This window comes from Syngnathus floridae, chromosome 4 (genome assembly GCF_059516105.1).
Source record: "Syngnathus floridae isolate MCC-2025c chromosome 4, RoL_Sflo_1.0, whole genome shotgun sequence".
Taxonomy (NCBI): Eukaryota; Metazoa; Chordata; class Actinopteri; order Syngnathiformes; family Syngnathidae; genus Syngnathus; species Syngnathus floridae.
The window spans coordinates 5,991,083-6,018,589 of NC_142416.1; the positions used below are offsets into that span (position 1 = coordinate 5,991,083).

General features: G+C 40.7%; 2 protein-coding genes across 6 annotated transcripts in view; both read left to right on the forward strand.

The window, feature by feature from the left end:
- glra3 (glycine receptor, alpha 3) overlaps nt 1-7,345 on the forward strand; it is a 105,982-nt gene extending 98,637 nt beyond the window's left edge. For 4 of the 5 annotated variants that reach the window (XM_088373349.1, XM_088373353.1, XM_088373352.1 and 1 more), the window contains 2 exons: nt 654-782; nt 4,481-7,345. In XM_088373349.1, the coding sequence (XP_088229475.1) occupies nt 654-782; nt 4,481-4,807 (456 nt within the window). In that variant the 3' untranslated portion in view covers nt 4,808-7,345. The remainder of the gene's footprint in view (nt 1-653; nt 783-4,480) is intronic. The other variant, XM_088373350.1, reaches the window with a different exon arrangement.
- A 6,438-nt stretch (nt 7,346-13,783) lies between these two features.
- On the forward strand, nt 13,784-27,432 carry hpgd (15-hydroxyprostaglandin dehydrogenase). The gene is made up of 7 exons (XM_088372834.1): nt 13,784-14,193; nt 14,584-14,707; nt 19,508-19,614; nt 21,405-21,501; nt 24,830-24,906; nt 25,021-25,184; nt 27,078-27,432. The coding sequence occupies exons 1-7, from the start codon at nt 14,101-14,103 to the stop codon at nt 27,199-27,201; spliced, it is 786 nt and encodes a 261-aa protein (XP_088228960.1). The 5' UTR covers nt 13,784-14,100; the 3' UTR covers nt 27,202-27,432.
- Nucleotides 27,433-27,507: the final 75 nt, after the last annotated feature.

Genomic DNA, 27,507 nt, shown 5'->3' on the forward strand with positions numbered 1-27,507 from the left:
TCCATTAGAAGTTTTGCATACGAATTAGAAGGCAATTCTCTTTTAGATTAAACCACTTCTTCTCGCTGAACAAAACAAATATATGATAGCAAATGATTGCAAAATTTTAGAAAATGACTGTATTTCTCAAGCAATTTTCTCCTTTTGACTTCTGCCTACTATTTGTGAAAATGAAGTTTTTAACTAACACAAGATAATGATGTAAATGAGAAATCTTGTGTGTTAGTGGAATACTGGACTGGAAGAAAATGATTCTAAACAAGGAAGAAGACATACATGTGTAAGATCTTATTTTGAATGTAGCTTTACCATGTATAAATGATTATTACAAATAACTCATGATAATTAAGGATGGGAAAACATCAGTCTAAAAGATATACATTTCAAATTTAAGTGTCTGTAGTTAAAAGTGTTTTGTAAATTTTTCTAAAAATGTAGCAGGTAGTTTGAAATTCGACCCACGGCAATAAAATGTAACTATAATTGTAATTGTGTAACTATAATCGAATGACTTTACAAATATAACGAACACGTATAATACATTGACTGAATTAATGAGCACTCCGTACTTGGTATTTGTGTTGGATGCACCCCCCTTCCCCCTTTTTGGTTTCTCTCCATTGATCACTGGTGTGCATGCTGTCGACTGGTAGAGCGGTGGAGGTGCAGTTGATGCAGATGCGCTAGCTGAATCTCTCCATCATGTAAACGTCGACAACGGCCTCAAGGCATCAGACCCTGTCTATGGATCTATCACCAACATCTACAGCAGCAACTGCAGGGTAATGAATGGCACAATACATTGTGTGTTGGCATGTATTTGCATGTGCATGTGACATAATGCAACCAGTTTATTGTCTTTTTTCACCAGCATTCTGCCGGCAAATAAAGCTGGTTGAGAGGAGATGAGGGCATAACCTTCAGGAGGGTATTAATCACAGAAAAATGCAAAGACAGTGAAATATCCTACAGTATATTTAAAATCATGCTGCACCAAACATTTTTGACATGTATTTCTACAAGTATCTGCTTGTATTCTAAGCAAATATCAGACAAATCTAAACACTGAGGGCCTGATTTACTGAATCCCCCAATAGTGTGTGCTAAATTGCATGTCACACTAACATTGCGTGCACTGATGGTAGGCCTGTTACACATGATCTAATAAGATTGCCATCTTTTATTTAGACCCTGAATAAGGAATTGCGTGTTCACCTACTCCAACTGATTGAGCGTAATGTTGACAGGGGTAAAAATGGTCAAGCATTTAAAAGAGGATTTTGCACTTTAATTTAGCGCTCATTGTTTTTGTCCTGGAAAAATGCAAAATAAAGGTTGTTGTGATGGAGTGGGAAGTGTTTGTTGAAGAGGTAAAGAAATGTGAGGTGTAGAAAAAAAAGATCCCTCAAGTAAATTTTGGGGGAAGCCTGCAATTCAGTAAAAGCCGTGTTGTCCAGAGTGCACAGCAATCGGATGTGCATATCCTGCATATCATAGTGTTGAAAACTAGGACAGCAGACCCATAAATGTGCTCTGCAGATGCCAGCTGCAAGTGACACTGAGAAATGCAGAGAAAAAAGGAGTTTTGTCACAGGTGAGACTATGGCCTAACACCTCGAGACTGGCTCAACATTTAGTTCCAGAATTCCGTTGTCTCAATTTTTTTTTTTTTATTCTGGCATTTCAAAAATGTTTACCCAAGCGTCAAGGTTTTCGCTGCCCCCTCTCATCATGCCTGGACGACACAGTGGTGCCACACTGTGTGCCAGTTTTGACCTGCATATCAGACATGGTATTTTAGCTCAAAATCAGCTACACAATTTGGTTCAGGATTGACAAATCTCACTTTGCATGCAAAATGAATCTATTTTCTTATAGTCCTCGCGGGAATCTACGAAATGAACTTCACGTTCATTTTGCCCATTTAGCAAATGTAATCCTCTGAGCACCGGGTTAGCAGATCAGCATCTACATCTGTTTGTGTGATAATTCAAGTTTGCAAACGTTTATGCTGGCACAAACCCTTAGTAAATCAAGCCTCTAGACAATTAACATAGACTGCTGCTTATTTGCATACTGTAAAACACAGTAAGCAGACAATTTGAACTTGCCATATTTAAATAAATGTGTACCCACAATTTTACAATAAAGCAGCGATGCCCAACATTTTCACACAAAATACTTACCGTAATTGCCGGACTATAAACCGCACCGGATTATAAAACGCACCAGCTAAAATTCAGGGACATTTCAGTTTTTTTCTTACATAAGCCGCACCGGACTATAAGCCGCACGTGCACACGAGTTTTTTACAAAGAAAGACAGTACATAGAAAGCCTTTTTAACGTTTTAATAACATATTGAACATGTCTTTCTAAACATTGCCTGTGACGCAGCAGTAGTACCGCAGCAACGCGGAAGTGTGCACGCGAGTTATTAGCAAAGTAAGACTGGACACAGAAAGTTTTTTTAAAGCTTTAATAACATACCTTAACATTTCTTTCCAAACACTGCCTGTGACGCGGCAGTAATACCCCAGCAACACGGAAGTAACACAGCAAAGTCACCGAGACGCGGCGGTAACACAGCAGCAACACAGCAGCAACACGGTAGCACAGCACTAACAGGGCTGGTTAAAAAAAAACATACCAGTAAAAGTAAAAAAAGAGCCGTCTTCCTCCTGTGCACTGAAACCATCGAAGTCTTCCTCCTTAGTGTCTGATTGGAATAGCGTTAGATATCCTTCGCCTCACACTTTCTCAGTCTCTCTTTCGTCGTCGCTTTTATGCATTTCTTCGTGTGTGAAGAGGGTCTGTTCATGCAAATTTTATTCATGCACGAAGCGCTAAATTACATTAAACTAGCGAGCGACACGTATAGCTTAAAAGCGGCATCATATGCATTTCTTTTGTCCCCCATAATGACGGTTTGTGTATAAAAGCTTCCTGTCTTTGCGTGAGCGCGGGTGTGTGCGTGATGCGCGAGACGATCAAAACACAAACTAGCACGTCTTCTTCGGCGCATTATCTCTTCTTCGTCTGTCTCACTCTTGCTTCCTGCTAGAGCGCCCCCTGGAGATCGGAGGCCGTAAAAATCCATAAGTACGCTCCAGAGTAGACACAAGATAATGTCATCAACATCGACTGCCTTTGGCTTAAAAGCGGCATCATATGCATTTCTTTTGTCCCCCATGATGACGGTTTGTGTATAAAGGCTTCCTTTCAGTAATGTCCGTCTTGATCGCGTTTTGCGTGATGTGCGAAATGTAAACACAAACTAGCGCGTCTTCTTCGGCGCATTATCTCTTCTTTACCTGTCTCGCTCTTGCTTCCTGCTAGAGGGCCCCCTGGAGGCCGGAGGCCGTAAAAATCCATAAGTACGCCGCGCCGCCACTTAAGCCTCAGGGTTCGAAGTAACCTTCTGAATAAAATGCATTAAAAGTTCACATTCATTGCAACTTGTTTTTGGTGAGCAAAATGTCAGAAGAATTGAATTTAAATGCTGATTGATTGGGTTTTAATACAATGCAGATGGTCCAAACAGCGCCACTGCTTTGTGTAATCTCTGAGTGACATGGCAGAGTAAAAGAAAGGGTTTAGAGCACAGGTGTCAAACTCAAGGCCTGGGGGCCAGATACGGCCCGCCACATCATTCTATGTGGCCCGCGAAGACAAATTGTGCATCAAATTCGTGTGTCATTACGAGAATTGCAAATTGTCTTCACTTTTAATATCTTTTGTTTTATATATTTGACCAGTTTTTACTCGTCTGATTTGAAAATGAGTTATTTGTCAGTTTGTTTTGTAGCTTTTACTGTATATAATAGTGTTAAGAGTAAAAGTGATCAAGTCATCACAAAAATCACGAAAAAAATCTTATTTAAGCCGCACCTGACTATAAGCCGCAGGGTCCAAAATTTTGGAAAAAAGTCGCGGCTTATAGTCCGGAAATTACGGTAATTGTTTTTTTAAGAAAAGCTCAGGATCTACGTTCTACAATTTGTACTGCACAAGATCTTTCCTCATCAAGAATACAAACAGGGTAGTTTACCCAAACGAAGCACAATCTCTTTTGGGAAGGTGGCAAATCTTTGATTGAGAAAAATATTATATTAATAGGAAATATTGAAAATGTCAGGTGTCAACAAAACCCTTATTAACTATACAAATCATGTTTTAAATGACATGTTAAATGTTTTAGCTGTCACTTGAATGTATGTAAAATGTTGCTGTAAATAGGAGGGGGAAAATATGGAATGACTTGTGGATCTTTGAAGAAAAGAGTGGGCCAAATTAATGTACTATTAATTATTTGTTTACCAAAGCAAACTGCCTTTGAAATTAGACCAAGTGTAATGTCAACCAGCATCAGACCACAAATTATTTGGCTTTGGAGGTTTCACTGTATTGTCAATAAAATTTAGAAGTTTATGGAGCACACAAAAACAGTGAGATTTCTACTGCTCTCTTCTGTCCAACAGGAAGGGGAAGTGCATGAGACCAGAGTGACCTCTACAGCTGCTGTAACCTCCACTCCCAGCAATAGCAAGGACTCCAAGGCCACCACTAACAATACTGTCACTGCACCAAACACTCAAGGAGCCACGGCAAACGCTGCTCTGAATCGTCCAGGCGTCGCTTCAGGAGGTGGGAAAAGCATGGAGGAGATGAGGAAGTTATTTATCGACCGAGCCAAAAAGATTGACACGGTGTCGAGGGCCGGTTTCCCCCTTGCCTTCCTGTTTTTCAACATATTCTACTGGGTTCTTTATAAAATACTTCGCCATGAAGATTTCCATTATCCATAAAGAAAGACACACATGCACTGCATATGTGGGGACATGCTTTCTTCCTTTATTTGGTCACATTTCCTCTATCATGTGACCTGTGACCTCAAATTGCCCCAATGTTGCCACAATCATAGATGTACAAGAAGAAACAAGCAAACAAAGATGTAAAATAATCATGATTTGGTCATGTTGAAGATAATTCGGCATGACTCAGACAACAGTTATGGGTTTTTTTTATGAGAAAACAGGGTTTGAGATCTGTGCTTGAAATTTCAATGCCCGATTTCAATTCAGTGCCTACTTCATTTTTGAGGGTCTGTATTGTTTCATCTCTATCACGTTCAAATTATGATCACGTGCTTATATTAAATTAACACCAAAAACAACACTCATGCCAGAAAGGCAAGCAGGCAAACACATGGCAGAAGAACAAAAAAAATGGAAGTGACTGTAAATCTACTAATCTTAATTGATACTTTGGCCAGTTTTTACATTTGACAGTTTCCTAGGCCAGCCGAGAGACAGTCTATTCGATTGAGATTTGCAATGACATCCGGATCACAATGGCTTTGTGCATCTAACCAGTTTACTTAAATTTCCCTAACTGACGCAATTCATAACTCATATGTTTAAGGCCTGATTTGGTTTGCATTTGTACTGTTTTTTCATGATTTTCCTGCCTCGTTCTCTATCCAGACTGAGCCACATTGGAGGAAAAAAACCACACCAGAATTGGGTCACTTGAACCGTTTCGCCCTAAATCCAGCCAGACTGTTCTTGACTGGTTTGAACTCTGTCCACTTTTTGCTAATTACAAAAAAAGTGCACTAATTTTGAAAAGAAGTGAAAGATAATAAGAACTGATCTCGTAGGGCAGTGCCCTCGCTCGCGCCCTCTTTTGATGAGTCACCACTGCCGGGAAGCTTCTGGAATTCTGTGAATTTCTGCAAAGGTTGGTCATAAAATGAAGTCTCATCAAAATCACAAGAATAAACACAGAGTTTGCATGAACTAATACCACACAAAGAATTTTGTTTCTTTTTTGGGGGTGGGGGACCTCGTGTGAATATCTCTCATGAGGTCTTATGACAGCATCTCGGATGGGCTGAGGTCAGGATTTGTCTTTGTATTTAAACTAAAGTTGTATAATGATGGAATAGGTTACACAAGTGTCTAAGAGTCTTGATGTTCATCAGTCTATGGTCAGACAAATTTGTTGCTTCTCTTCTAATGTATGGCTATCAAGTAAAGGGGTCTGCAAAAGGTAAAAAAAGAACCAATTCTCTAAAGACGTTGAAATCACTGGCAAACCCCAATGTTTGTTGACAAATCTACAAGCATCAAACAAGAATGAAGTTCATGGGAGAATACCAAGGAGGGCATTTTGAATTTTGCTAAAGAGCCCTTGGCTGTTTTACAGCACTACTGTAAAAATATTCTGTGGACAGATGAAACCAAATTGAATTGTTTGGGAAGAACACACATTACAACACCATGTGTGAAGGGAAGCATGGTGAAGGGAGCTTCATGGTATGGGCGTGCTTTGCTTAATCACAGGCTGGACCGCCTGAATGACCATTGAGTAGCAGAAAGTCGGACTCAAGGATATGCCTGCCCGTACCATGTCTAAATAGTGACGCACGTAGCCTAATGTGATTTTTGACAGATTTGATCGGGGCACAGGCAGACAGACTCAGAGCTCTCCGGATGTGTGTGGATTAATAAAATTGACAACAGCGGACATCCTAAATGCCAACTATTTAATTCGCTAGTGATTATCACCAAATGTAATGATGTTACCACCTTGTGTTGTCTGTCGCCACACTGGCTAAGAGCAATGAAAATTCTCTGGCATGCCTCATTTTCTGCACAGAGCTATCTCCATAAGAGACGTTAGGGTGTTTCATATAAAGGGAATTAGGAGTCACCTTTATTGGCTGAGAATGGTCAGCTCTGTTCACAGCGGAAACTGCTCCTTTTTAAATACAGTACAGTATGCCAGTTTGCACTTGTCTGCAAAACTACCAACTGCTGATCTAACCCACATCAACTCTGGATTTGTCAGAGCACAAAAATAGAGCTCATACACTTTGACAGACTTTGTCATTCGGAAAACTAACCTAACCGTTAAGATCTGCACAGGTGTATGACACACAATGAATTTCATGGCATTTGGCTCAGCGCAACATTTAAAATATGAATTTAAAAATGTGGTACAGAGAATGGATGAATGAATAAATTAATTAAAATTACGTGTATGCAATTTATGTATATACGTATGCAGCAGTAATTAAATGCTACATAAAGCGTTCAGAGTCAATTCAAAATCGGTTTATCATTTAAAAAAAAAACATGTATTTGTATTTTAAAATATAGTAGTCCATTTTCACCTCCCCACATGAGCCTTTCTGGTCGCAGTTGGGTATGTTGGGTTCTTGTATTACTTTTTTTTTTAAGGTTTTATATGATATACGAGCATGACAATTTTTTTTGTTTTGAACACTTTCTATTTGTGTCTTTTTAAATGTGTACAAATAAAGATATCACACCAAAGGGCAGAGTCTTACAAGTGTTTCATATTAATGCTAGCTGGAAAAGTCAAGTTTGTTATCACTTGTTATCACACAGAGACTCACCGCTATCAAACAGACAGACAGACCGACCGAAGTCCACTTGAACAAGGATAAAATTATGACCGTGAGCCTCCAGACAAGACCGGGGGGAAAACCAGACGACAGGAACACCGGGCGCGGACAGGCACGGAAGACAACAGTAGACACCGACAGGGAGAAACACACGGACAGGCCTTAAATACATAAGGTAACAAGAGGAAGCAGGTGACAGACATTACGGTGATGAAGGGGTGTGGCTGAGGGAAGTTGCCGGCCGAGCGTGCTCTGGCACGGGCGTGACAGGTATGAAATTTTTGGTGAAATAAAATGGAAGCTGTCCCATCATCATAATCGGGGGAGATGGGAAAAAAATCAGTTTACCATAGTAATCTGAATCACAGTAGCAGAGATCAAGACAGGACAAAGACAAAGAAGAGTAAGCAGTCGCTGTTAAAACTGACACTGTAAACCTGTGTGTTAATTCCTGTTAGCTGTTATATAACTCATCAACAGTCAGTTTAGTTTTATCTCTATCACTGTTTGGTTAAATTGGTGCACCATGGAATTTCAAAATCCTCAAAATTAATATTAATATTCTGAATGACCATACAAGCGTCATACAAGCGTAGAATATAATTACTATTGATTAGCAATAACAAGAACAAATTTAATTACTAAAGATTTTAGACACACTTCATGATGAATGAAGATGGTGTAAAGTCAAAGTCAAAGTCAGCTTTATTGTCAATTTCTCCACATGCCAAAGACACACAAAGAAACCAAAATTTCGTTCCCCCCTATCCCACGGTGACAAGACATGGCTCACAACAGACAGACAAGTAAACAAGTATAACAAAAGCGTGCAGAATAAATAATGAATAAATAACACAACAAATAAATAAATAAATAAGAGGAGCAAAAAAAAAAGGGAGCAAGTGCGCTTACAGCAGACATTCCAGAAAATAGTGCAACAGTGCCGCACGCTACGCAGAAGGGGGTAGCGAGTTCAGGGCCCTAACAGCCTGGAGAAAGAAGCTGTTGGCGAGTCTGGTGGTGCGGGAGCGCAGGCTCCTGTACCTCTTCCCAGAGGGCAGAAGGTCAAACAAAGAGTGAGCCGGGTGACTCGCATCTCTGGCAATCGAGGTTGCTTTGCGGGCGAGATGGGAGGTGTAAATGTCCTTCAGGGAGGGGAGCGAAGCACCAATAATCTTACCAGCCGTATTCACTATGCGCTGCAGGGCCTTCAAGTTCTGTTCAGTGCAGTTACCACCCCAGACAGCGATGCAACTGGTGAGGACGCTCTCAATGGTGCCACGGTAGAATGTAGACAGGACTGCCTGAGGAGCACATGCACGCCTGAGCTTCCGCAGGAAGTACAGGTGGCGCTGAGCTTTCTTTGCCAGTGACGAGGTGTTTGCGGACCAGGAGAGGTCCTCACTGATGTGCACCCCCAGGAACTTGGTGCAGCTCACCCTCTCCACCACAGCACCGTCGATGATCAGCGGCAGGTGTGTTGTGTGACCCTTCCGGAAGTCAACAACGATTTCCTTGGTCTTATTGACGTTCAGCAGGAGGTTGTTGTCCCTGCACCACGTGGTCAGAAGGTCAACTTCCGACCTGTACATAATTTAACATAATTTGGGTTGCAGATGTGTCTTGCAGAACATTCTTGCGCTTGCACATGGACACAGTTTAACACGTTTGAAAAGGCACAAACAACGGGGAGAACATGCAAACTCCACACAGGGAAGGCCGGAGCTGGAATCAAACCCGCACCCTCCTAACTCCTAATCAGAATACTAATTCAAATCGATGTGGATGTCTTCATTCTGGACACAAAGTTCTGCCTTTGCAGTTTGACTCCATTAAATGTTATTTTAAATGATAGTTTTCATTGATGTGCTGCTCTAATTTCAAACATCAAAATTGATTCTGTATTCACAGACAGGTAAGAAGAGTGGAACCGCAAATACGGTGGCTCTTTTCCCAGTATTTTTTAATGAAAAGTAGCACTCAATTTCACTTGTTGAAAGTGAAAATCCTCAAAATATTAAGCTTTCCTTGCTAGATTTCCATTGTCGTTTCATTCAATTAAAATTATATTTATTGCACTCTGTGTACTGTATACAAGATAGACTCATTTTGTTTATTGGTATTGTTTCAACAATGAACTGGCGCTATTCTGATTTTGTATTATTTCTTCAACTGTGGTCCAAAGGTGGTATAGGTGTTTGGATTTGTGGGGATTTCACTTTGTCACTTAAATACAAATCTCTGAGAGGTTGTGATTTTATAAGAGCAAAGAGCATTTTTAATAAAATGTCACTTTGCGTGATTCTTGCAATGTTCATCACTCTTCCGCATAACATCATCATTGTATTCTTCAAAGAAAGCCACACGTTGACTGAGGCAGGTGAAAGACAAATTGTATTTGGGATTATTTGATTGATTGATATATTTTTATTTCGAACATATATAAAACATAAAAACAGAAAAACAAAATAAATAACACTTTAAAGTGCCATATTTAAGTCCATGAAACAAACAAACAATAAACCAAACTGAAAAAAACAATAACAAAGAATGCCCAAAAAGGAGTAGGAGGAAGCATAGCTTTTTAGATTTCTGCCCCTTTCTCACTTTATCCATCAAACTAATGATTCAACGTATAAATCTACAACAGAACACAAGTAGACACACTTTCACACTTATTTTTCTGTTTGGCATTTTTTGCCCTTGTACCCGCTAAACAACATATTTTTGTAATTTTTTTTAAACTGGTGGATATTTGGACTTTGCTTGAGTTCCTCATTCAGATTGTTCCATAGTTTGATCCCGGTTATAGTTATACAGAAACTTTTTAAGGTTGTTCTTATGTTTAAGATTTTGAAGTTGTGATTCCCCCTTAACTCCCTCCCGAATCCTAAATAAGTTTTGGATATTTTCTAGTAGTTGTTTTGCTTTTCCCCTATACATGATGATTGCTGTTTGATAAGATACTATGTCAGTAAATTTCAATAGTTTGGATTGTATGAAAAGTGGATTTGTGTGCTCCAAGTAGTTGACTTTATGAATAGTCCTTATTGCTCTTTTCTGCAGGATGATAAGAATAGAATAGAATAGAATAGAATAGAATAGAATAGAATAGAATAGAATAGAATAGAATAGAATAGAATAGAATAGAATAGAATAGAATAGAATAGAATAGAATAGAATAGAATAGAATAGAATAGAATAGAATAGAATATTGGCTGTAGTGAAGTTTTGTAAGTATTACCCCAAACCTCAGCACAGTAATGCAAATATGGCAAGACAAGTGAACAATAAAGTGTCCGAAGTGAATGATAATCCAGTCCTTCTTTTGCTTTGTATGACTCCAATGCTTCTTGAGATTTTGGACGGTACGTGTTCGATGTGTGGCTTCCGACTCATCTACTGTAACCCCAAGAAATGTGTTTTCCTGCACCCAATTTCAGTCTCATCTATTTCTATTCGTACCTTTATGTTCGCTGTGCCTTTGCCAAATAACATAAACTTAGTCTTACCGTAATTTCCGGTGTATAAGCCGCACCGGTGTATAAGCCGCACCAGCTAAAATTCGGGGATATTTTAGTTTTTTTCTTACATAAGCCGCACCGGACTATAAGCCGCACGTGCACACGAGTTTTTTACAAAGAAAGACAGTACACAGAAAGCCTTTTTGAAGTTTGAATAACATGCTTTAACATGTCTTTCTAAACATTGCCTGTGACGCAGCAATAGTACCGCAGCAACACGGAAGTGTGCACGCAAGTTATTAACTAAGAAATACTGGACACAGAAAGCTTTTTTAAAGTTTTAATAACATACCTTAACATTTCTTTCCAAACACTGCCTGTGACGCGGCAGTAATACCGCAGCAACACGGAAGTAACACAGCACTAATAGGGTTTGATTAAATAAAACATACCGGTAAAAGTCACTGAGACGCGGCGGTAACACACCAGCAACACGGTAGCACAGAACTGACAGGGCTGGTTAAAGTAAAAGTAAAAAAAAGAGCTTCATCGTCTTCATCTTCCTCCTGTGCACTGAAACCATCGAAGTCTTCCGCCTCAATTTCCGATTGGAATAGCGTTAGATATCCTTCGCCACACACTTTCTCAGTATCTCTTTCGTCGTCGTTTTTATCCATTTCTTCTAGCATTTTCCATGATGAGGGTCTGTTCATGCTAATCTTATTCATGCACGAAGCGCTAAATTACATTAAACTAGCGAGCGACACATATATCTCCAGAGTAGACGGAACCATGAAATAAAGAAAAGGGTGCCGCAACACAATGTCATCAACATCGACTGCCTTTAGCTTAAAAGCGGCATCATATGCATTTCTTTTGTCCCCCATGATGACGGTTTGTGTATAAAAGCTTCCTTTCAGTAATCTCCGTCTTGATCGCGTTCTGCGTGATGCGCGAAATGTTGTAAACACAAACTAGCACGTCTTCTTCGGTGCATTCTCTTCTTCGCCTGTCTCGCTCTTGCTTCCTGCTAGAGCGCCCCCTGGAGGCCAGAGGCCGTAAAAATCCATAAGTACGCCGCGCCGCCACTTAAGCCTCAGGGTTCAAAGTAACCTTCTGAATAAAATGCATTAAAAGTTCACATTCATTACAACTTGTTTTTGGTGAGCAAAATGTCAGAAGAATTGAATTTAAATGCTGATTGATTGGGTTTTAATACAATGCAGATGGTCCAAACAGCGCCACTGCTTTGTGTAATCTCTGAGTCACATGGCAGAGTAAGAGAAAGGGTTTAGAGCACAGGTGTCAAACTCAAGGCCCGGGGGCCAGATACGGCCCGCCACATCATTCTATGTGGCCCGCGAAGACAAATTGTGCATCAAATTCGTGTCATTACTACAATTGCAAATTGATATTTGACCAGTTTTTACTCGTCTGATTTGAAAACGAGTTATTTGTCAGTTTGTTTTGTAGCTTTTACTGTATATAATAGTGTTAAGAGTAAAAGTGATCAAGTCATCACAAAAATCACGATTTTTTTTTTTTTATATAAGCCGCACCTGACTATAAGCCGCAGGGTCCAAAATTTTGGAAAAAAGTCGCGGCTTATAGTCCGGAAATTACGGTAATTGTTTTTTTAAGAAAAGCTCAGGATCTACGTTCTACAATTTGTACTGCACAAGATCTTTCCTCATCAAGAATACACGATAGCTTGGCTTCCAAACTCCCCAGGAATAAACAGGAACATTTTCAGTCCTGCCTTGAGCGAGTTGCTGTGGTAGATAAACGTGATAACCATGCAAAAATAATTACCCTCACTGCAATTAGTGTATTTTGGACCAATAATAACAATAAAATGTTTACAGATAGTTGCTAAAATGACACTCAATGCAATTCGTGTATTTTGGACCAATAATAATAAAAATAATAATGAAATATCTTTATGTTTAAAGATAGCTGCTAAAATCACAATCTTTGTACACATTATAAGCAAATGCGACATCACAGTCAAAAAAGATGGATGAATGGATTGAATTGTCAAATTATTGCTGCAGGGCTCTCCCTACAGTGTATTGATGTGAATTGCTCCTCTGAGTAAGTTGTATGACAGATCTTTAAAACAACAATAAGTCGTTAGATGCCCCCCATCCCTAACCCTAACCCTAACCCCCCCCCCCCCGTGGTGTGAATCTGTAGAATGTGTTTAAAGGGTGGTTCTAGTGGCCATAGGACATACTGAAAGCATGTGTTTTCATTGGCTGTTTTGGCAAAATGACCAGATATTATTGATTATTATAGCGGTCATTGTAAATTGTGACTGTAAAAAAATTGTATTGAAAGATGTGTGAGGTGAAACAGGATCATTTATCAAACTGGAAAATTAACTGGTTAGTTTTTATTATCCAATAGCATTGTTATTAAAACGGCAAGTCTTTTGTTATAATAGGGTTCTTTTCAAACAAGGTTAAATATAATATAAATCGTATTCAAGTGACTAGTAGTAAATAGAGCTCCTGGTCTCCTCCTTCTCCGAGTTGTAGATGTTTACACGGCATCTGTTCAAGCCCATTGTTACTCAATGTAATGCAACATTTACCAAACACTGGAGTGAAATCCTGCACCCACTGCTTCTCCTTTGTCCCATAACCTGGGTGAGTTCAACGTCTTTCCAGATGGGAAATGCAGATAGTTAATACTGGATCCAAATGGTTGTACTCGGTTGTAGGATATCCCGTAGATTATGAATGTGAAAATGAGAGGCGTGATAGAGTGCTGAGAAAGGGGTGGGGAAGGAAATAGGTGGAGTTAGGAGGGCAGGTACAACTGTTGAATAAATCTGTAATTATTATCCAACAGTTTACTTAGACTATATGACGCGCTCACTCACGCACAAACACGCACGCGCACACACACACACACACACACACACAAACACACACACACACACACACACATACACACACACAGTATTTGTTTGGACTGATATGCAGAAGGAGAGAGGGAGACAGTGAAAAGGGGGAGGGAAAGCAATACCCAACCAAAAGAGTAGAAACAGACGGAATACTGAGCAAGCCTCCGAGTGTGTTCAAAGACAGAGAAGGCGTCAGATAGGTATGTGAGTCCTCAGGTAGGTGGACAGCAAAAAAGAAAGAATTCAAAGTGAGCGATAGGTTGACACAGATAAGCCAAAGTGTATAGGATCATGTCTCTGAATGGGAGGGTGGCTCTGGTGACCGGGGGAGCTCAGGGCATCGGGAGAGCCGTAGTCCAGTCCCTCCTACAGAGCTCAGCTAAGGTCAGTCCTGATCTGTCAAACCGCTTCTTGTCATCACTTTGACCGTTTCTCACACTGTCGGAACATTGTCATGAAACCTATTGTGTTTCCCTGAATAGACAGCTCTTTCACAACTGTCTTGACTCTTATCTTTTGCTGCACAACCTGTTTTGACCTAACTACTTTGGTTTCACCTGGTGGCACAGATTCTGTGTGCTAATTTGCATCACTGTCATAGAATGATCATTACATGAAAGTGACTGTTTTGATGAAGCGGTCTGGGGGATTGTTGGCTGAAATACTGACAATATTACCTGAGACTGATTGGCAGTCGAGTGTATTTATTTCACACAAACAAAAACATCAGCACAGTCCTTTTGATGTTTTCCTTCAAGCTTTTGTGTCCATTAGGTGGCTGTGGTTGACCTGAACAAGACCTGTGGTGATGAGTGCAAGAAACAACTGGACACGGAATTTGGAGCTGACAGCTGCACTTTTATTCAGTGTGATGTTTCCAATGGTGACTCACTGAGAGGTAACAGCTTGTGGGGGTGACAGTGTAATAGGGAACATTTCATATAGTTATCCCATAATAGAAAAGTCTAATTTTTGCTCCTATGGTTTTAGCCCAACACGATAGCGAATTCATAAAAAGTCTTGGATTGGTAAATGATTTCCGACTTTCCAAGAGGCTTTACAAAAGTTTTCCAGAAGCGTTTCCTTGCTTCTATGCTTGCATATGCTGACGGTTACATTGAGAGTGTGAGAACAGCTGCAACAGACAAGCTGTGACAATCCGGTCACTTGAGGTTCTCGCTGACAAGCAGCAATCGAATTTCAGTTCAAATGAAGCTTGTCTGGTCTTGTACGTAGTCACATGACTGCTTGTTTCGCTGCATTTCTGCTGTTGGTTCAACAGTGCGTTATGTTGAACATTGCGCACTGTATATGGGGAAATGCGCCTTCGAGGGAGCAAAAGGAAAGTGCTTTCCATGTGTGACACTGCAAAACCCTGCAGGTTACCAACTGTGGAATGCTGTTTGACGGTGCTTCTAAATGTGTGACTGCTGTCAATTAGAATGTGTCTACCTAGTATGTGTTGAAAACATAACTTCTCTGAAGTCAGGTGTCTTTGTTTCTGATTGTGTGTTGGCCAAGTGTGGAATGCAGCCGCTACTGACACATGCAGGTTTTACCACCTCGTCAGTTGTTGATGAAACCTGATCTGTCTGTTCACATGTGGAGATAAACAAACTGGTGGCTCGCTGTGGGAGGGATTTGTGCACGAAAAAGCCATTGACGGGTCCTTAAGTGACTGAAAATGTACTGAATCCGTAAATAAAAAGGGAGACAGTACAACGACACCGTTTTGAACTAACTGGAGATGACGTGTGGTTTAGACAGCTGAAGAGAAACTTTGAAGATATAAAGAGAGAAAGCATAAAAGATCATTTCTAGTTCAAAATGAGCTATCATGGACCAAGTTTAGATACGTTCTTCGGTAAGAAAAGAAGGAATGGGTTACAAAGCTATCAATAGTCACCAGAAATCACCAGAAAGTTATTCTAAGTGAATAGAAGCTGAGCTGTCAGGGGCTACAATTCATACTTTTTTACTTTAATTTTTGCCGCATTCCGCTGACGCAAGCTGTGAACCATCCAGCCCTGTTTTGCAGCGAATTTATCCCATAATACTACCACGATTAAGAGAAAAACTAAAGCTGATGATCAACAACATACAAGTACGGTATTTTCCGGCCTATAAGTCGCTCCGGAGTATAAGTCGCACCAGCCATAAAATGCCCCAAAAAGTGAAACAAAAACTTATATAAGTCGCTCCGGAGTATAAGTCGCATTTTGGGGGGCAATTTATTCGACAAAATCCCACACCAAAAACAGTCATGAACGAGCAACAACAGGCTAAACGATAGCAACAACAGGCTAAACGATGGGTATGCTAACGTGACAAACACAAACAAAGAACTGAGAACGGGTCTGACGTAACAGAGTGATTAAGGACAACTATTACATGAATAACATGTTTATAAAACCATCGGTGTAACTCCAATTCATTAAATCCATCGATCTTTCGATACGATAGCAACAGGCTAAACGATAGGTATGCTAACGTGACAAACACAAACGAGGAGCTGAAAACGGGCCTGACGTAACATATAGAGTGATTTAGGACAACTATTACATAAATAACATGTTTATAAAACCATCTGTGTCACTCCAATTCATTAAATCCATCGATCGTTCGATACATAGCAACAGGCTAAACGATAGGTATGCTAACGTGACAAACACAAACGAAGAGCTGAGAATGGGCCTGACGTAACATATAGAGTTATTAAAGAAAACGATTACATGAATAACACGTTTATAAAATCATCGGTGTCACTCCAATTCATTAAATCCATCGATCGTTCTTTGTCAACAATGGGTGCTCGCGGCTGAGGGCGCTTGCACTTCGAAATATTCCACAGGCTCATATAACGATAGATAAACTATATTTCAAATAACTATAATATAAGCAATAATATTATCAAACCATCCATGCACTTTAAATCCATTAAAGCCATCGATCAAATTCCTCGTCCTTTGTCAACATCGCCGCGCGTGCGCCCTGACGTCAGCCTCGTCTTTATTCCACAGATCTAGTATATAACTATATTGTAGCGTTAACAAAGTACAAGGATAGACGTGGGTTTGGTAAACGGCTCTTTATTAAACAAAACAAACTTCCAAGCGTGTGGTGGCGTGGACTTCCAGACACGAGAGTCCATGGCATAGGACCGGGCGTGCGTAATGGCCATGTCCGAGCCCCATGCACCGTTCGCGGACAGCCACTCGGCCGAGTGCCAGCCGCCGACTCAGTAGAGTAGGACCGGGCGTACGTAAAAGCCATAATAGTTTTTCAAACCTTCTATGTCACTCCAAATCCTTAATTCCTTCAAACTCTTTGTCCTCCGTGTCACTTAGAAATGATCACCGCTAATGATGCCGGTAGTCCTTACGTGGGTACGTTTGTCCTTTATGTAAACAACCGCCGCACCGCGCCGTGCCACTGACGTCACTTGAAATAGTAATCCATTGGTACATCACGGTTCTCCAAACTTTCTTTCTGCTGCTCGATTACTGTTTTCAGCTGCGTATTTTACAGCTTGAAGTTTGTAACCTGCAAAATATGAGTTTCTTTTTGGTGCCATTTTTCTTAAGCCCACCCAGTTGATGAGTCATTGCCAACGGTGAAATTTAGAGCGCCCTCATCCAGTTTCGTCTGAAAATATAATTTGTCTGCTTTATTGTCGATTTTTTTTCATATACCAAGACACACAAAGAGAGTGAAATTACGTTCCCACTATCCCTCGGTGAGATAGTACACATATGCATACAAGCAACACAGAAAAACCCAAGAAGGCACAAACAATAAATAAATAAGAGTGTTGAATAAATGATAAATAAACAAATAATAATAAATAATAATAATAATAAATAAAAGAGGAGCAAAAATGGAGCAAGTGTACATACAGCAGACAGTGGACTTGGATATGGTGCTTTAAAGCGTTAATTGCTTTATTTGATGTTTTCTCTATTTTTTTATGTTTTGAATATGTTCAAGATAAAGATATAAAAGCATGTGAAGTGATCAACTATATAAAAATAATATGGGAAGTGGTCAACTATACTTGTAAGTAAGTGATGTCTTAATGATCAAGTAAAAATCTGTGAAAAAAACATATCTAAGTCGCTCCTGAGTATAAGCCATGGCCCTCCATTCTTCTCTGTCCTCCGAAGCTTTCATCTTCGATTTAAGCATTGAATGTCTTTCCATGGCTTTCTTTGCAATTTTACAGACAGTAGGTTGCAATTGCTTTCTGTCCGAGCAGTGCCCATACTGGGCGGCTGTCCTGACCATTGTACCTAAGGGTATCCTCTGCTCAGAACAACGAAGTCCAAAATCAGTAACAAAGATACTCTCTGGCTGCCTTCAAACTTCATCCACCACCTGCTTCCCGTGGCTTCATCGTGACCCTGACAAGGGGGGCTAAATGGGTACTCAGTCTTGCCCAAGGACCTCCCATAGGCTAGCGGAGGGAAGGAGCGCCTTACGCTTCCTTTGTCAAAGCAAGCTCTGACCCGCCACCCCGTAGACAGTAGTAACAATGAAATGCATATACTCACTTTGTGTCAAAGACGCACACGATCACAGCAACATACTCAGTCGATACCAGCAACCTTTAACTTACCGCTGCGCACAAGCTCCAATAATTGCGATAAGCTGAGGTAACTCACGTGAGATTTAAGGCACGGTGACGTAACTTTCCAACATTTTAACATCAACATAGGAACCTTTCTAACAGCTATTTTTATTTTTTGTGACGGGTTCGCTTTGACCTGGGGAGTTAAGTTTAGCATTCCCTTTAAAGATATCTGGCACGTCTAGCATTGTGACTGGGTATAATGTCTAGACCCCGAATGTAACCCGACCCCCACTTTTTCAGTCTTATTTCAATGCAAAAAACATCGACTTATATTTGGGCCAATACGGTACATACCTGCAAATCAGTGTGACTTGTGCTGTTGCCTTTGCGAGACCAGTTCAGATATGTGTCGTCACGGATTTACACAATAATTCAGGTGTGTTCAGACCTCCGCAGTGAAGGCTCTGCCGAACCCCTGATACTGACGCACCGAACTTTTAGGGTTCGGCCGAACCCAGGTTAAGAACCACTGATTTAAACTTTGTTTTTTTTTTAGGCATAACAATTCATATTAAAGCAAAGATAAAAAAAATGAAAACTATCCACTTGACCTGTGTATTGCATTAAGTCACACGTGGTTCATCATGCGTGGCAATCGTGATGTGATGTCATCTTTAGTAGAGGTCTCCAGGAAAAGTGATCAAAAAGCCTCACCTAATTTTCCCTACCTATTTTGACCTCCTCGCGCATCGCTCCTCTATAGGATGAGCCTCTATGGAGGCTAAACACTGCCGGTCGTCTTTTGTACTTGTCATTCGGCGTCTTGCTTTGTGTGCATGTGTGTCACATCACAAAGGCGTTCCATTCACATTTGTTTTTGGAAAGTGAATGAGTACATAAAATGATGGAATTTAACAAAAAAAATAACAACTTACAACTATCTTGTCAAAGTTAATTTTTGTTTGTTGAAAAAGAATCATAAAAGTACTATTTTTCTGCTCCTCTTGACGTAGTTTGAGAAACCCTGCATTCAACGATTGTTATCATAAGAGCCCGTGTCAAATTTTATCCTTAGTTATACAAATGTCTTAAATCATTCACTCATGCCATTTGATTTCTGTCATTTAGATGCCTTCCAGAGCACTGTCGACCAGTTTGGTCGTCTAGACATTGTCATCAACAATGCTGGAATCAACAATGAAAAGAACTGGGAGAAGACCATTCAAGTGAATTTGGTGAGGTGATAATAGGTGTGGAGTTTATTTATTTTGCTAACTAATACTGCAAACTTCAATGTACTCCTTAGAATCCCCACAAAGTACATTTGTGAGCTTCCAAACATTGATTCACTCAACAGACTACAAATCTGAATCGTTCTCAAGCTTTCCCAAAGCTGGATGATTAGCTGATCTATTTAATCAGGTGTCTAGGAGAAGGGACACACCTAAAACAGGCTGGATAGCGGCTCTTGAGAATCAGAATTGGACCTCCCTGACCTACAGTGGAGGCTGACAGGCTACCTGCCTTTGCCAACCACTGCTGCTGTAAATGAGAACATGACACCTTACAGTTTTAGGAGTGCTATCTGAATCATGGCAGCACTTATTGATGGAGTTTTGCAGCAAAATAAACCAGGAGAAAAAAAAAAGAACAGTGCCATGTGCCATTTTACTATGTCAAAACAGGTCAAACGGATGCTGCGCAGGTTATGTCATTATTTTGATACTTAATCAAATGTAACTTTTTTTTTACAGGGAATCAGTTCCCATTGATACTTGCATTACGAATTTAATGTTCATATACTGCTTAATCAAATGAAGGACAATCAATTTTCAGTATTATGTTGCATTAACTTTAGTTGAGGTTTAGTACACTTCAAATAGGCAGTCAGCTTCATATTTCTTGACCGCCCAAATTCAATCTCTGACCAAGTCTGCTGGGTCCAAATGAGTAAAGTAAGTAAACCAACTACAGCTACCCAGCGAGTGAATTAGAAAAACTTTTTTTTTTTTTTTTTACAGTGAAGTGTTTTGAGTAGATGGTTATCATATTCACCAGAGGAGCGGCCTTTAAAATGTGATTTAATTGAATTCATGAACGATTGTGTACATTAAACTTGTTTCTCGATTATTTTAGTGCTGTTTGGAGTTACATTTCCTTTGTGTGGCTTGACTAATTTCCTGTTCCTGCCAATTCTTTGTCCAGAGGCATAATGCTGTCAACTCTTAGTTTGTCATTCACACAGCCTCGGGAGCAGGAATGACACTTTTTTGGGAGCCGGGGATGATTTAGCACTGTACAAATTCTGCCGAGCAAACAAAATTAAAAAGCAATGTTTAGACTCCCTGGGAGATTTATAAAGTTTTCGTTGAAAGTGAAATGTTACGATAACAAATCATCAGCTTTGCACTCACCATTTTTTTCTATAAATATGCCTATGTCCTCAAACCATAAAATAATTTGTAATTAAGCATTTTGTATATGATATTTCAACACCAAAGATCATACTAATGCAAATCCAGAGGTTCTATTCTGGACAGACATAGTCTTCAGTTTTAACACATCAATTTTCCGTCCACGTGCCTCATGTGATGCATTGTGGAACTCGGGAATGGATCCACATAGAAAAATACATGAGAAGGAAAAAAGAGGAGTTGCTCTCGTGAACTATTGTATGACTGCAAAGTAATTGTAATTCTACAATTTGGCTGAGCACCGAGAGCAGAAATGTTTATCTTTCTTCACCATCTTTGACTGCTGAGCTAATTAAGAGGAGGAAATTCCTCATCAACAAACATAAGCAGGGATTGTTTTCCAGGGGACTTATCTGACGTTCTATAGGGTTTTCTTGGTATGTGCTAGGAAGGACGTAAAACCACTCCTAAGTTGTTACCATGTTTGAACAAAATGTTCCAATTTGATTAACATGTAATTAAATTATTTTTTGAGATTTTAATTTCTGCTTGTGTGTCACACGTCTGTTGTGAAGAATGTCACCATGATGAGGTTGTCCATTTCGTTACAGACGTCTGTCATAAATGGGACCTACCTGGCTCTAGAACATATGAGTAAGGAGCATGGCAAGGAAGGAGGCACAATCATCAATGTTTCTTCTATGGCAGGTACTAAACAGTTACACACTATATTGTGCACACTGTCACATGTGGACAAATACCTTGGACTTCCACCATTTTTTTCACCTTCAAGAGCAAATCAAATTTTTCACAAATTAAATTCATACGCAGACATTGACTCACTAGATCCCCCTGATCTTACCAATTCTGGTCCTCGGGGTCCGCCGGTGTCCTGCATGTTTTCTATGTCTCCCCTGGTGCAACACATCTGATTCAAATGGTTGGGTGATCAGCAAGTTGCTGATAACCATCCCGAAGATTTGAATCAGGTGTGTTGCAGAAGGGAGACATGTAAAAATATGCAGGACACCAGACCCCGAGGACTGGGATCAGGGACCCCTGTACTGAATGAATAGAGAAATGCGCATCTTGCTAGATGGATCAACATCTTGCTTCTTGTTGTTCATATAAAATGACAAAGCTTCATTATAAACAAATGACCTTTTGGTGAGTACTTTTACCTATAGAACTGTCCCACAAACATCCTGTCTAACCTTGTGCTTTGACCTGAGACCTACCATAAAGCAGAAGTGTATTACCGTTTTTTTAGCACCATAAGGCGCACTGGATTATAAAGCGCACTGGATTGTAAGGCGCACCCTCATAGAATTTTTTATTTTAGAAATTATTTCATACATAGGGTGCACCGGATTAAAAGGTGCATAAAATAGAAGCTATACTGCAACAAACTGAGGTTAACTAGGGTTGCGGTATGCATCTACTAGCCAATAAACAACGAGCCTTTTGTAAACAATCGCGTTTCTCAAACTATCTCCTATAAAATGATCGGAACTGACTAAAGTTCGATCTAACACATTGGTACTGCTTACTTATGTTTCCCTTCCATATCGATCCGTAAATTTACTTGAAACATTAACAGAGCAGCCTATTTTGAAATGAAATAGCATCGTGCGTATAGCAGCTATCATTATACCATTAGCCACCCACAAACTCCCATGACCCTCAGCTCGCAGACCCCCATGAGCCTCAGCTCGCAGACCCCATGAGCCTCAGCAAAGTGTCGTGGCTGCCCCCTGTAAACAATCGCGTTTCTCAAACTATCTCCTATAAAATGATCAGAACTGACTAAAGTTCGATCTAACGCATTGGTACTGCTTACCTATGTTTTCCTTACATATCGATCCGTAAATTTACTCAAAACATTTACGGAGCAGCCTATTTTGAAATGAAATAGCCTCGTGTGTATAGCAGCTATCATTATAGCATTAGACACGCACAAACTCCCATGAGCCTCAGCAAAGTGTCGTGGCAGCCCCCTGTAAACAATCGCGTTTCTCAAACTATCTCCTATGAAATGATCGGAACTGACTAAAGTTTGATCGAACACATTGGTACTGCTTACCTATGTTTCCCTTCCATATCGATCCGTAAATTTACTCGAACATTTCACAAGATGGCGGCGCGTGCACACGCAGCGGCCACTCTCTGTCCCGTTCGGTGTTTTGTGAGTGTTTACTGAGTGTTTGTCCGGCAGTTTTGTGTGTGTTCGTTTCGTGTGATACGTCGTGCTACTAGTGCGGCGGGCATGTTCTGCTCAACATCGGCGGAAGTGGGTTTTATGGCGTTCTGGACTTTGGTGCGGAGAGATTAAGGGCGCTCGGACTGCTTCGTCATGGAGCGACGCCGGACTGGCCTGCTCTTCCTCCCCCGGTTGGACTGCGTCGTGAGCTCGTACTGCTCCGTCCTGGAGCATTGTTGGGATGCGTCGGCAGCGAGTCTGCGAGGCAGCGGAAGAGGGGCCAGCGCGAAGACGTCGGGCCAGGCTTGCGGCCAACCCAGCTCGCCCAGCCGTGCCTTCCATTCTCCTGGCGTACGTTCGTTCGCGGGACGACAAGATGGGTTGCGTTCGCCTGATAGGATCCACGAACCGGACAGTGCGTGCCTGCTGTGTGCTCGTGTTCGCAGTGGCCTGGTTGACTGTCATCTTTCCGGACTCTGCTGTGCATCGGGAGCGGCTAGCGTGCTATCACTCTTATATGTTCATCTTCTTGTTTTATTTTTCCTGTGTTGTTTACTTGTATGCGCGTTGTGAACTCTGTCTTGTCACCCTGGGATAGTGAGAAACGTAATTTCGATCTCTTTGTGTGTCTTGACATGCGGAGGAATTGACAATAAAGGAGACTTTGACTTTGACTTTGACATTTAACGGACCAGCCTATTTTGAAATGAAATAGCCTCGTGCGTATAGCAGTTATCATTATAGCACTAGCCACCCGCAAACTCCCATGAGCCTCAGCTCGCAGACTCCCATGAGCCTCAGCAAAGTGTCGTGGCAGCCCCCGGTAAATAATCACATTTCTCAAACTCTCTTCCATAAAAGTGATCGGAACCGACTAAAGACTGATTTAACACATTGACGCTGCTTATTCATGATTCCGTTGGATACTGATCCGTAAACGTACTCGAAAACATTAACGGAACAGCCTATTTTGAAATGAAATAGCCTCGTGGGTACAACAGCTATTCAGTGACACCCCCTGACCACGGTTGCCGTAATGCTGGGAAGCGATGCGACCTTGTAATATACTAGTCGTACTAAAACGAACTGAAACATTTTCGCAGAGCGCTGTGTACAACCAGTATGAATCAACAAATTCATCAATTGATCAATATATAAGGTGCTCTGCATTAAAAGGTGCACTGTGGTTTTTGGAGTAAAGTTTACGTTTTTCAGTGCGCTCAGTAGTGCGGAAATTACGGTAAACTATATAAACGGGGAAACTAACTATTGTAGGTAGTCATCATATATGGAGTAGTATGACTTTCTCCAAGGACCTGAATCGACAGTGGAGTGGTGAAACTGGTTTACTTTTCACATATGACCCCATTTGGTTAATTTTCCTCAGTCAACTCCATCAGAGGAGGGCCTTGGTGATCTGCATCCAGGTGAAACAAAATATGGCCCAATGGATTTCTTCATAATTGGGGTATTAAGCCGTGCTTTGTCTGGTTTTCCACCTAGGCATAAAGAATAAAAACCACAACAACGTAGAGACACAAAACCCCTCCACCAACTTTCGGGCTTAGCTTCAGGGAAGGGCCTTGGTGATCCGCGTCCAGGCGAAACAAAATATGGCCCAATGAATATCTTTACTTTGGGGTTATTAAACCGTGCTTTGTCTGGTTTTTCACCTAGGCATAAAGGCATAAAAACACAACAATGTAGAGACACAAAAATCCCTCCGCCATGATAAGGTGATGGCTGAAGGAGTAGCTGTTGATATTTTCTTTAGATTATTGCTATACGTTTAAGTAACATTAATATGGCTGTCTTTTACGCATCGTTTTGCAACAGCCTTCCTGCACTCTCCTCACCAGCCTGTCTACACAGCCACAAAACATGGAGTCATTGGTTTTACCAGGGTTATGGCCGTAAGTAGCACATACTCAAATGCACCATTAGTAGCTAGATAGGAGCTAGTCATGTAAACCAAACATATACTTTGAGTGCTGTCTACGGTGGGACATCACTGTCATATTTTACAGGATGCATCTTCGCAGAGTGACTACGGCGTGCGTATCAATGTGCTGTGTCCTGCCTTTGTCGACACTCCTCTGCTCCATTCAGTAGAACAGGAGGAAAACATGGGGAAATTTGTCAAATTCAAGGATGATTTCAAGCGCAGCATGAACAAGTTTGGAGTTTTACAGTGAGTATGCCTTCCATAACACATGCAAACATATAAGTTGTAATTCATTCTGGAATCATGCGATTACCAACTGTAATGAAATGTAGTGGAACAACTAAGCTTGAACAGTCTCTTCTGAAGTAGTAGCTGACCATTTATTTTGATTTAATAGAAACAAAGGTAGTTACGGAACTATCATCTTAATTTGCTGCTTTTACAGTTAATCATTTAATTTTAATTGTACAAGAAAGAATTTAAGGAAAATTATATTATTGTGGTGGACCTCAGGACCAGGCCTCTCACCCAGCAGGCCTGTGTGTGCGCGCCATTGTTGCATGGAAGTAGACTTTTCCATGCACATTAATGTGGTGTTCTTCATTTGCATCAAAATCAGGGTGTTCAACACACAAACCCGAGTACGTCGTGCCTGACATTATGGTAATCTTTTCTTGATCAGCCGATCAACGTGCACTTAATTCATGTACGTTGACCGGGGATTTTGAAATTGTGGTGGGGGTGTGGGCGCTGTGGATGCCAGCCCCCCTCTCTTTTTAATACTGAAGGCACTGCTAATAAAATGTATTTGAGATGATAATGATTATAATTTCTTCAATCTATGGATTTCTACAATGACTCAGAGTGTCCCACGCTGTCGTCATATTTCTAAATGGAAAATCATGATGTCCACCATGAACAACCGCAGAGCGCCAAATTTGTCTGCCTGCACCTCAATTAAATACACCAAAATTGTGTTAGACCACCTGCGCATCGAAATAAAGCTCCCTTGACCCTGTCTTAAATGTTGTCTATTTTTTGTTGCCAAATTGCAAAATGCCCCTGAGGCACGCCAGGAAGACCCAGTGAGGTATAGAGGGTCAACAAATTCACAAACATGCCAAACTAAACCATTGTCCCAGCATTAAAATGATGATGCATCCATTTTTTTGCCAAACACAGATTTCTTTCTTTTACCAAATTGCCAGATGAGTTGATGGCCAGATGGCCCAAAAATGCTTGACCAGACTTGCGCTGGCATGAATGAAGCTGATTTTATGGCAAGCGCGCAGTCGCCAGTGTAGAAAAATACGGCCTTCGTGTGTGATGTCTTGGTTGACAGAAAATTGGGTTGAAATGAAAATGTATGAATCTGTGGCCTATGAATTAACTCAACTCGCAATATGTTCTTTGAATACAGGACATCAAAAGGCTGACAATAAATCCAGATATAATTCTTAAAGATGTAGTTAAACCGTTTGTTGAAAAGTATAGAAGACAGCACAGAGTTTTTTTTTTTTTACCCTATTCTGTTTAGATGCCTGTTACTGTCAAGTTGTTTATGTTATTTGGAGTTGGGAGGATGTTTTGTCTTTGAGGAAATTCATGTATAGTATAGTTATAATCAGCCAACAAGTGGCTTGTGACACTAAATTACTCACATTAAAGAAGATCAGTGAACCAGTAGTGTCAGAGGTGATGATGAACATTGTTTAAATAATAAAGTCAACCACACTACAAGCCCCAATCCATAATTGAGGCTGATATAAGTATAGATATAGATATAGTTACTATTTTGGGGCGTATTTTATGGCGTAGTGCAAGATGTTGGCAAAGCTTTTTAATAGTAAAGAGGCCTCTCCAGAGAAGTGATCAAACAAGACCAGTGCAGGGGTGTCCAAACTCAGTCCTGGAGTGCTTCTGTCCTGCCTGTATTCCATGATCAAGCTTCATCAGAGCTTGCTGATGAATTCATTATTTGAATCAGGTGTCTTGCAGCAGGGGATCTTAGAAGACAGGTAGGACAGCGTCCCTCCAGGCCGGGAGCTAGACATGCCTGCTCTCGTCTATGCTAATCTAAGTGGCTTTTTTTTTTTTTTTTAAATGTCATTTAATACCAATCTCCTCCCTCATCTCCAGGCCATCAATGATCGCAGAAGGTATGATGAGATTGATTAACGACACCAGCCTAAACGGTGCAGTGATGAAGATTACATGCTCCAAAGGAATCCACTTCCACACTTATGAACCCATGTCTGCTTGACCATTGCATAATGGATTACCCCGTGCTGGAGAGCTGAAGAGAGCAGTGGTACAAAGCTGTAACCTGAAAGACGGGAACATAACAGTCTGATATGTCAGGACATGTGGTGGGAATCCTATCAGTATAGAACCCACAAATGTTTGGATTCTAGTGCACAACGTGACTTGAACATTACTTAAATAGTATGTCAATACAAATAAAGGAACTCATTTCTATGACAAATTAATAGAATTAATGCAGTACTAGCTTTATTACCAATGCAACCCTCAGAAAACCAAAAGTGCAATACAATGGACCCCCGGCCGC

Coding starts and splice junctions, on each gene's coding strand:
- hpgd (XM_088372834.1), top strand. CDS start 14,101: ATGTCTCTGAATGGGAGGGTGGCTCTGGTGACCGGGGGAGCTCAGGGC. Junction 14,708..19,507: donor CAATGGTGACTCACTGAGAG/GTAACAGCTTGT, acceptor TCTGTCATTTAG/ATGCCTTCCAGAGCACTGTC. Junction 25,185..27,077: donor AACAAGTTTGGAGTTTTACA/GTGAGTATGCCT, acceptor CCTCATCTCCAG/GCCATCAATGATCGCAGAAG.